Below are 10,205 nucleotides of genomic sequence, written 5' to 3' on the forward strand. Positions count from 1 at the left end.
TTAGATCTTTGGCCTCCAACCTTTTATGAATTGCATAATCTTCTTCACTTGTAGCTTGGTCAGCTTGAAGTCATCGGAAAGGATCTCCTCAGTCAGTTGTACGAAGATGCTCCCGTCTATACGCTCCCTTACAAAGAAGGTCACAACGTCTTCCGAAAGGCCGATGAACCTGAGGCACCTGGAGACCTCCTCTACGGACAGAGCTGATAGATCGGGAGGCGGGTGCCATGTAGTAGGATCTCCCGCTAGTCCCCTGAGCACCCCTGGTGTGTGAGGAGAAGATGTGTCCATGGTACTTCTGGATGACATTGGTGGCACCTCAATGACTCCTTGAGTGAGGTAAACCCTAGTGATGCCACCTTCTGCCCCCCTCACGATGGTGGGTGATAATGGGGTTGTGCTCCTGATTACAATATTCTCAGTCTCAAACCCTTTGGCCGGCCTGGGTGGAGGGGCCGGACATGTTCCTCCACTGCTTTTGAAGACTGATTCTGGCATCAAATGTAGCTCAGATCCAATGGAGGAGGAATCTGGAGAGGTGCTCTGACTATTACTAACATCAAAGGGATCAAGGACATCAGAGACGGAAGAAGATGAAAATTTTGGACGCTCGAGAGGGTCTAACCATTCCCCGGAAGATGAGGGGCTGGAAGCAAAGGCCGGGTTGGCAAATGGATTCAAGGCTCCAAAGGGGGCAAAGCGCTTTGGGGTATGAGGAGGCTTCAGCCGGGGACAGCTATAATAAGTCTTAATAGTGGTGTCTGTGCTTAGAAGAGGAGTCGAGCGACCGCTGGCCACACTTGGCCCTGTGTCCGCATAGGCCCAAGAATCCGACCAAGACGTCTGGGTGGGCTGAGCCGTGGAGGCCATGCTGCTGGACATCTGACGATTTGAGGCATCTCCAGATTTGCAGTCGCCCCACGTACAAGGATAGCAATATAATGAATAGGAGTCTGGGGAGGGAGAGGCGTTCGCACTGCGATTCCCTGATCTGTAAGACAAGAAGACGTCAGAGATTTCAATTCCAGCTCTGCTTTTTGTTAGTGAATGGAAACATTTTTATTACAACCATTACTTACATGTCATGGAGCCCCGAAGAGTAGTAGGACAGGCCTGGGCTCGGGGAGTGCGTTTGCGGGAGCTGGGATTTCTGCAGACGAGGTGGGACTGGTGGGCTGGAAGATGCAGTGAAGAACCTGCCACCCCGGGGGGGAACAGGAGGAGCATTGAGGAGACGACATTCCTCCCTCACCTGCAGAAAATAAGGAAATCTTACAACCATCATCCTCTGGACGGTCATCACACCTCGTAAGCCATGTATCTGAAACTCCCCATAAATCTTGCTCGGGGACAGGGGGTCATTACAATCTGCTCCATTGGCATCTTCCATAGTTTTCCCTCATCCTTGATACCTTAAGGAAAAAGTTGAACTGGAATACCCAGGGTCCTACTTATAAGAAAGGTCCCTGATCAAAAAATTGTCTCTGTGCTGGAACTCCTGGTGATCACCTGTAATCTGTGGGGAAATCTGTCAGTAAGTGTTAAGTTTCCCTACAGCACTTTCAGAGGAGAAATGAAGTATTACACATTGTGCATTCACATCAATGGTGGTCTGAGTAACATAGGATAGGTCCTCCAGAGCAAGAGATACTCTTTGTAAATGCTCTCCACCAAGAGATGAGGATCCTGAACAGAAAACCGCTGAGTTTTAAAAAATTGGACAACCCCTTTAACCCCTTAGGGACCCATGACATCAGTACGGCATGGTTCCCAAGTCCTTAAGGACCAATGACGTACCGGTAGGTCATGTGTTGTTTCGATCACCGCCGCCCGGCGGACTGTGATCAGAACCCGGTGCCTGCTCAAATAATTGAGCAGGCACCTCGGCTAAATGCGCGGGGGGGTCCCCGTGAGAACCCCCCACCCTGTCGGCGATCGCAGCAAACCGCAGGTCAATTCAGACCTGCGGTTTGCGGCTTTTACCTGGTGCGGCGGCTGTGGTGCCATTGGGTCCCCATGGGGACCCAATGGGGGGGACCCGATGGCATGGAAGGCAGCGCGATGTCTAAGTAAGGCATCGCGCTGCCTTCCGGTGACGAGCCTGTGAGATCCAGCCCCATGGATCTCACAGGCCAGAAGCTGTATGAGTAATACACACAGTATTACTCATACAGCCAATTCATTCCTATACAGAAGTATTGGAATGCATTGTAAAGGATTAGACCCCCAAAAGTTCAAGTCCCAAAGTGGGACAAAAAATAAAGTGAAAAAAAAGTTGAAAAAATAAAAAGGTTTTCCCCCCAAAAAATTAAGTTTCAAGTAAAAATAAACAAAAACGTAATTTTCCCCAAATAAAGTTAAAAAAAACCCATACATTTTAGGTATCGCCGCGTCCGTATCGACCGGCTCTATAAACATATCACATGACCTAACCCCTCAGATGAACACCGTAAAAAATAAAAAAATAAAAAAACTGTGCTAAATAAACCATTTTCTTGTCACCTTACATCACATAAAGTACAACAGCAAGCGATCAAAAAGGCGTTTGCCCACCAAAATAGTACCAATCTAACCGTCACCTCATCCCGGAAAGAATGAGCCCCTACCTGAGACAATTGCCCAAAAAATTAAAAAACTATGGCTCAGAATATGGAGACACTAAAACATTTTTTTTGTTTTAAAAAAGCTGTTATTGTGTAAAACTTACATAAAAAAAAAAAAGTATACATATTTGGTATCGCCGCATTTGTATCGACCGGCTCTATAAAAATATCACATGACCTAACCCCTCAGATGAACACCGTAAAAAATTTAAAATAAAAACTGTGCTAAATAAACCATTTTTTGTCACCTTACATCACAAAAAGTGTAATAGCAAGCGATCAAAAAGTCACATGCACCCCAAAATAGTGCCAATAAAACAGTCATCTCATCCCGCAAAAATCATACCCTACCCAAGGTAATCGCCCAAAAACTGAAAAAATTATGGCTCTCAGACTATGGAAACACTAAAACATGATTTTTTTTGCTTCAAAAATGAAATCATTGTGTAAAACTTACATAAATAAAAAAAAAAGTATACATATTAGGTATCGCCGCGTCCGTGACAACCTGGTCTACAAAAATATCACATGATCTAAACTGTCAGATGAATTTTGTAAATAACAAAAAATAAAAACGGTGCCAAAACAGCTATTTCTTGTTATCTTGCCTCACAAAAAGTGTACCCTAAACTAGTACCAACAATACTGCCACCCTATCCCGTAGTTTCTAAAATGGGGCCACTTTTTTGGAGTTTCTACTCTAGGGGTGCATCAGGGGGGCTTCAAATGGGACATGGTGTCAAAAAAAACAATCCAGCAAAATCTGCCTTCCAAAAACCGTATGGCATTCCTTTCCTTCTGCGCCCTGCTGTGTGCCCGTACAGTAGTTTACGACCACATATGGGGTGTTTCTGTAAACTACAGAATCAGGGCCATAAATATTGAGTTTGGTTTGGCTGTTAACCCTTGCTTTGTAACTGGAAAAAATTATTAAAATGGAAAATCTGCCAAAAAAGTGAAATTTTGAAATTGTATCTCTATTTTCCATTAATTCTTGTGGAACACCTAAAGGGTTAAAAAAGTTTGTAAAATAAGTTTTGAATACCTTGAGGGGTGTAGTTTATAGAATGGGGTCATTTTTGGGTGGTTTCTATTATGTAAGCCTCGCAAAGTGACTTCAGACCTGAACTGGTCCCTAAAAATTGGGTTTTTGAGAATTTCTGAAAAATTTCAAGATTTGCTTCTAAACTTCTAAGCCTTGTAACGTCCCCAAAAAATAAAATATCATTCCCAAAATGATCCAAACACGAAGTAGACCTATGGGGAATGTAAAGTCATCACAATTTTTGGAGGTATTACTATGTATTATAGAAGTAGAAAAATTGAAACTTGGAAATTTGCAATTTTTTACAAATTTTTGGTAAATTTGGTATTTTTTTTATAAATAAAAATTATTATTTTTTACTTCATTTTACCAGTGTCATTAAGTACAATATGTGACGAAAAAACAATCTCAGAATGGCCTGGATAAGTCAAAGCGTTTTAAAGATATCAGCACTTAAAGTGACACTGGTCAGATTTGCAAAAAATGGCCAAGTCCAGAAGGTGAAATAGGGCCGAGTCCTTAAGGGGTTAATTATTTGCTACATTAGGAAAAATATAATAGTAACCATCTAAAGGTCATAGATAGGGTTGAGCGAACCCGGACTGTATAGTTCGGGTTCGTACCGAACTTTAGGATTTTTGGACCCCGGACCCGAACCTGAACTTTTCAGTAAAAGTTTGGGTTCAAGTTCGTTGTTCGGCGAGTTAATGGCGCTTTTTGAAAGGCTGCACAGCAGCCAATCAACAAGTGTCATACTACTTGCCCCAAGAGGCCATCACAGCCATGCCTACTATTGGCATGGCTGTGATTGGCCAGAGCAGCATGTGACCCAGCCTCTATATAAGCTGCAGTCACGTAGCGCTGCACGTCACTCTGCTGATACAAGTGTAGGGAGAGGATGCTGCTGCTGGACTTGTGATTTCAGGGAGAGAATAGGAGAGAATCTTTAATCAGAAGTGCTTGTTAACTCAGCGATCTACATAGATTTAGTTTTGTGGGTGCAGTGCATAATTTTTTAACCCTGCCTTGAGCCCAGTGACCGAGAAAAAGAACTGTCTGTTAGTTAGGTGGGCGGCGGCGGCCATTGTATGCAAGTTCAGTGCTTTTGTGACAGTCGAATACAAACGTTAGATACCGCTGTTACATTCTGGTATTAAAAAAACACGCATTTTGTGCAAGACCCTACGTTTGGGGCCTTTGCTGCATTTGTCACAGTCCAATACAACGAGTCACTACTGCAGTTACATTGTTGGTTGACAAATTAAAAAATTTTGTGACCGTGAAGGAATTGTATAAAATTCGCCTGTCACACTGTTGTGTGACCTCAAGAAATGTTTCCTCTTTATGACACCGGCACCGCCTCAAGCCGAATGCACACGGCAGTGTTTCACGGCTGTGAGCGGTCCGTGGTAACACGGCCTGGATTCCTGCTGAGAGCAGGAGCGCAATGCGTCATTGGTTGCCATGACGCCGTGCGCTTCATGCCGCCGCTGCACTACAGTGATACACTCGTATGATCTAGACAAGTGTATCACTGTAGTGCAGCGGCGGCATGAAGCGCACGGAGTCATAGCAACCAATGACGCCGTGCGTTCCTGCTCTCAGCAGGAATCCAGGCAGTGTTACCATGGACCGCTCACTGCCGTGAAACACTGCCGTGTGCATTCGGCTTTACTCTCAGTGAACTCAATTGTTGACTATTGGCGGTTACATTGTTGCCTGACATAAACCATTTGTTAGTTTGGTGGGTGAACGCAAAGAATGAGGAGAGCGTCAAATAAGGGATGTGGCCCCGGTCGTAGTACTGCTGGTGGAGCTCCTGTTGCAGGGAGAGGACATGGTCGATCTGTGCCAGCTACACACACAAGTGAAACCCCTTCCTCAGGTGCGAGTAGGCGACAGAACCTGCAGCGGTATTTGGTCGGGCCTAATGCGGCTCTACAAATGGTGAGGCCAGAGCATGTACAGCCGATAGTAGATTGGGTTGCTGACAGTGGATCCAGTTCCTTCACATTGTCTCCCACCCAGTCTCCTGCTGAAAGATCAGAGTTGGCACCTGCAGTCCATGTCCATCAGTCTTTCACCTCACCCCCTTGCAAATCAGCCAAGCAGTCTGAGCCCCAAGTCAGGCAGCAGTCTCTTCTGCTTTTTGATGACTCTGCTAGCAGGGTTTCCCAGGGCCATCCACATAGCCCTGCCCCAGAAGTGGAAGAGATTGAGTGCACCGATGCCCAACCACTTATGTTTCAAGATGAGTACATGGGAGGACCATCGCAGCACGTCTCGGATGAAGACGAAACATAGGTGCCAACTGCTGGGGCTTTCCAAAGTGTGCAGACTGACAAGGAGGGCAGGGGTGAAGACTGTGTGGAAGATGATGTGGAGGACGATGAGGTCCTCGACCCCACATGGAATAAAGGTCATGCGAGTGACCTATGTACAGTACAGACCAAAAGTTTGGACACACCTTCTCATTCAAAGAGTTTTCTTTATTTTCATGACTATGAAGGCATCAAAACTATGAATTAACACATGTGGAATTATATACATAACAAACAAGTGTGAAACAACTGAAAATATGTCCTATTCTAGGTTCTTCAAAGTAGCCACCTTTTGCTTTGATTACTGCTTTGCACACTCTTGGCATTCTCTTGATGAACTTCAAGAGGTAGTCCCCTGAAATGGTTTTTACCTCACAGGTGTGCCCTGTCAAGTTTAATAAGTGGGATTTCTTGCCTTATAAATGGGGTTGGGACCATCAGTTGCGTTGAGGAGAAGTCAGGTGGATACACAGCTGATAGTCCTACTGAATAGACTGTTAGAATTTGTATTATGGCAAGAAAAAAGCAGCTAAGTAAAGAAAAACGAGTGGCCATCATTACTTTAAGAAATGAAGGTCAGTCAGTCAGCCGAAAAATTGGGAAAACTTTGAAAGTAAGGGCTATTTGACCATGAAGGAGAGTGATGGGGTGCTGCGCCAGATGACCTGGCCTCCACAGTCACCGGACCTGAACCCAATCGAGATGGTTTGGGGTGAGCTGGACCGCAGAGTGAAGGCAAAAGGGCCAACAAGTGCTAAGCATCTCTGGGAACTCCTTTAAGACTGTTGGAAGACCATTTCAGGTGACTACCTCTTGAAGCTCATCAAGAGAATGCCAAGAGTGTGCAAAGCAGTAATCAAAGCAAAAGGTGGCTACTTTGAAGAACCTAGAATGTGACATATTTTCAGTTGTTTCACACTTGTTTGTTATGTATATAATTCCACATGTGTTAATTCATAGTTTTGATGCCTTCATAGTCATGAAAATAAAGAAAACTCTTTGAATGAGAAGGTGTGTCCAAACTTTTGGTCTGTACTGTAGTTTGGAGGAAGAGGCGGTGGTCGCACAGAGCCACCAGAACAGCAGAAGAGGGAGCAGGGTGCAAAAGCATCTGTTACATTCTTGGGTGACATTTTACCATTTTTGCTGTGAATAAACCCCTGCTCTGCATAGGTGACAGGGACCTAAAATTTTTTAAATAGTCTGTTCTATTGGTGTGTGACATTAACCCATTTTTGCCGATGAAAAACCCCTGCTCTGCATAGGTGACAGAGACTTAAATTTCTAAAATCCGTTTTTAATTGACGCGCCCCACCTCCTTTCATTCGATCCTTCCGCTTTAATCATTTGTCCCACATTTCCGCTCGATCACATTACAGCCATTGATCTCCCTTGGTTATGGTCTCTCTTTCTCATGCTCCCTCTCCGGCCCGGAACCCTGATTCGCCGCTAACCGTGATCAACATGGTAGGGGCAGAAAAGAACATCGAAAGTTGATAAGGAAGATATCCAATTGGATCGTTAACATCACGGGGACGTGCGACATGGTGGGACAGTAAGTTTGCACACGCCTACATGAACTGACTGACAGGGGTCAGCCCCTGCAACTTCTGGGTCTCCAAATTGGGCACATGGGCTGAGCTTGCCCTTTACGCCTTGGAGGTGCTGGCCTGCCCTGCAGCCAGTGTATTGTCTGAACGTGTGTTTAGCACGGCTGGAGGGGGTTATCACAGGTTATATTTCCCAATGTTTTGGGGTCTACCCAAATTTAAACAAAAAAAATAATAAAAATAAAAAACAAACAGTGTAGGCTACCTCCTCCTCCTCCACCGCCGCAGCTTCCACCCACACAGCCACATCCACCGCCTCCTCAACCTCCTACTCCATATGGACCTCGTCCTCCTAGATCAAGATTATAATTTTTTATTTTTACGTATTTTATGTTATTTGAAGTAATTTCCTTATCCACATTTGTTTGCAGAGCACTTGCCATGCTCTTAGCCACATTTTGATGCCCTCTAGCCCTCTCCATGACATTTTTAGAGCCATTTTAGTGCTCAAAAGTTCGGGTCCCCATTGACTTCAATAGGGTTCGTGGTCAAGTTCGGGTCCCGAACTCAAACTTTTTTGTGAAGTTCGGCTGAACCCATCGAACCTGAACATCCAGGTGTCCGCTCAACTCTAGTCATAGATCAAGGAGAATTGAACTTACCGCCTCCGATTTGGGTGGCACTGGTGGCGGTATGTCCATTTTTGCTTCTTGAACAGTTAAGGCTGGAGGAGGAGGTGAACAGGACTTCCCCTCTAAGGGAGAAGGAGACATGGCAAAGCAGATGAGGTCTTGTTGAGTCTTGTTGCCACTCTCTAAGCCGACAGGTTTGCTGCTTGGCTCTGAATAATCCTCAAAATTCTGGTTCGTCCAAAGCTCCTCGTACGGGATCTCTAGTGATTCCTGAGTCCTAAAATCGTGTTCCACCCAATCTGGGGTCATGTACTCTCTGTCCAAGTCTGAGTTATCTGAAGAAGACCCCAATACTTGGTTTGGAAGCTCACGGCAATCCTGAGGGCTTGTGTCCCCCGGAATGGTCCCACTGTAAACACACAAGGACAGACGCTGTAGACCTTGACTGAGCTCCTCTCGGGTGTAGTTGATGGAGCGAGCTGAGAAGCCTTGCAAGCAGACACGGATTTTGCGTGGACTAGCGCACTCCTCCGCAAAGTCTGTCTTGGTCTCCCGGACGGCCTTGGAATACTCGTCCGGGTTAAACCTTTGCTCTTGGCAATAAGTGGCACAGTCTCTCACCAGCTTGTCAAAATGAGGATCTCCACAGAGAAGACCCTCAGGAAGGGAGAATCGAGGCATGTCCGTCAGCAGCAGGAAATGGAAGGGGTTCACCTCCTGCTTACGGAGTAGACAACACAGAACCACAGTCTTGGAAATGATACTGACTAGCTTGTAGCGGTGACCTTCACGGATAATGTGAAGGTCATACGGGTTGCGAGGAGGACGAGTCGGGACCACGACATTGACCGGCAGCCGCACCTTCTCGATGATACTTCGGATGGTGTGTTCTCCCTCCTGCATCTGTAGCTCCAGGGGGCTGCGGGTACTAAAGCTGCCCTTGCACTGGAAGGGTAGGCTCAAGCTCTCATTGGTGCGGTGGTTCATGCAGATGAGACAGGGCATTTTACCCTTCACCTGTTTGCCCAGGGTGCCTGTTTTGCCCAGCTTCCTCAGGATAGTGTTAAAGCGAGACTTCTCCTTGACCGTCTTGGCGCACAGGATCTCTGCCTGACCCATAAGGGTTAATTCATCCCCTGTATGTAGGGTGAAATTGTAAGCCTCGCTGTCCTCACTGAACTCCCCCGAGACCACCTAGAATGAAGAAGAGATGTAAAATATCAGATCACCCATCACTATGTGTCGGTAAGTTTATAGGGCAACTCCAGTCACTATTGATATCGTCGCCCCTGGTGCAGAAATGAGCTAATCGATTCCACAGCTCTTAGTGAGCACTGGTGAAATATTTCTCCAAGTCTGAGATTCACTTTTGGCAAATTTATGAGAATAATAGGTGAATTAATTCTCTAATTCTGAATGATTTTGTAATATGTCTTTATAGTGGTACAATCTCGGTTTGTCTGACACAGAGCTCCAAATCCCCTGCAGAGAGTTACGTGATATGAATAGTTACTTGCACTCACCACTAGAGGGAGCTCAGGAGATTACTGCATACAGATATATACAGCCACCACTAGAGGGAGCTCAGGAGATTACTGCATACAGATATATACAGCCACCACTAGGGGGAGATCAGGAGATTACTGCATACAGATATATACAGCCACCACTAGAGGGAGCTCAGGAGATTACTGCATACAGATATATACAGCCACCACTAGAGGCAGCTCAGGAGATTACTGCATACAGATATATACAACCACCACTAGAGGGAGCTCAGGAGATTACTGCATATAGATATATACAGCCACCACTAGGGGGAGATCAGGAGATTACTGCATACAGATATATACAGCCACCACTAGAGGGAGCTCAGGAGATTACTGCATACAGATATATACAGCCACCACTAGAGGCAGCTCAGGAGATTACTGCATACAGATATATACAGTCACCACTAGAGGGAGCTCAGGAGATTACTGTATGTATAAATTATAAATATAATATATATACACACACATATATACATATTATATATATATATATATATATAC

General features: G+C 45.3%; 1 protein-coding gene across 1 annotated transcript in view; it reads right to left on the reverse strand.

Moving 5' to 3' along the window:
- Nucleotides 1-10,205, reverse strand: part of GAREM2 (GRB2 associated regulator of MAPK1 subtype 2) — a 46,096-nt gene continuing 35,891 nt past the window's right edge. Inside the window, exons 4-6 of the mRNA XM_040427073.1 lie at nt 8,182-9,345; nt 1,080-1,252; nt 1-991 (exon numbers count right to left, since the gene is read on the reverse strand). Coding sequence (XP_040283007.1) covers nt 1-991; nt 1,080-1,252; nt 8,182-9,345 — 2,328 coding nt within the window. The remainder of the gene's footprint in view (nt 992-1,079; nt 1,253-8,181; nt 9,346-10,205) is intronic.

This window comes from Bufo bufo, chromosome 4, assembly GCF_905171765.1.
Source record: "Bufo bufo chromosome 4, aBufBuf1.1, whole genome shotgun sequence".
In the NCBI taxonomy this organism is placed as follows: Eukaryota; Metazoa; Chordata; class Amphibia; order Anura; family Bufonidae; genus Bufo; species Bufo bufo.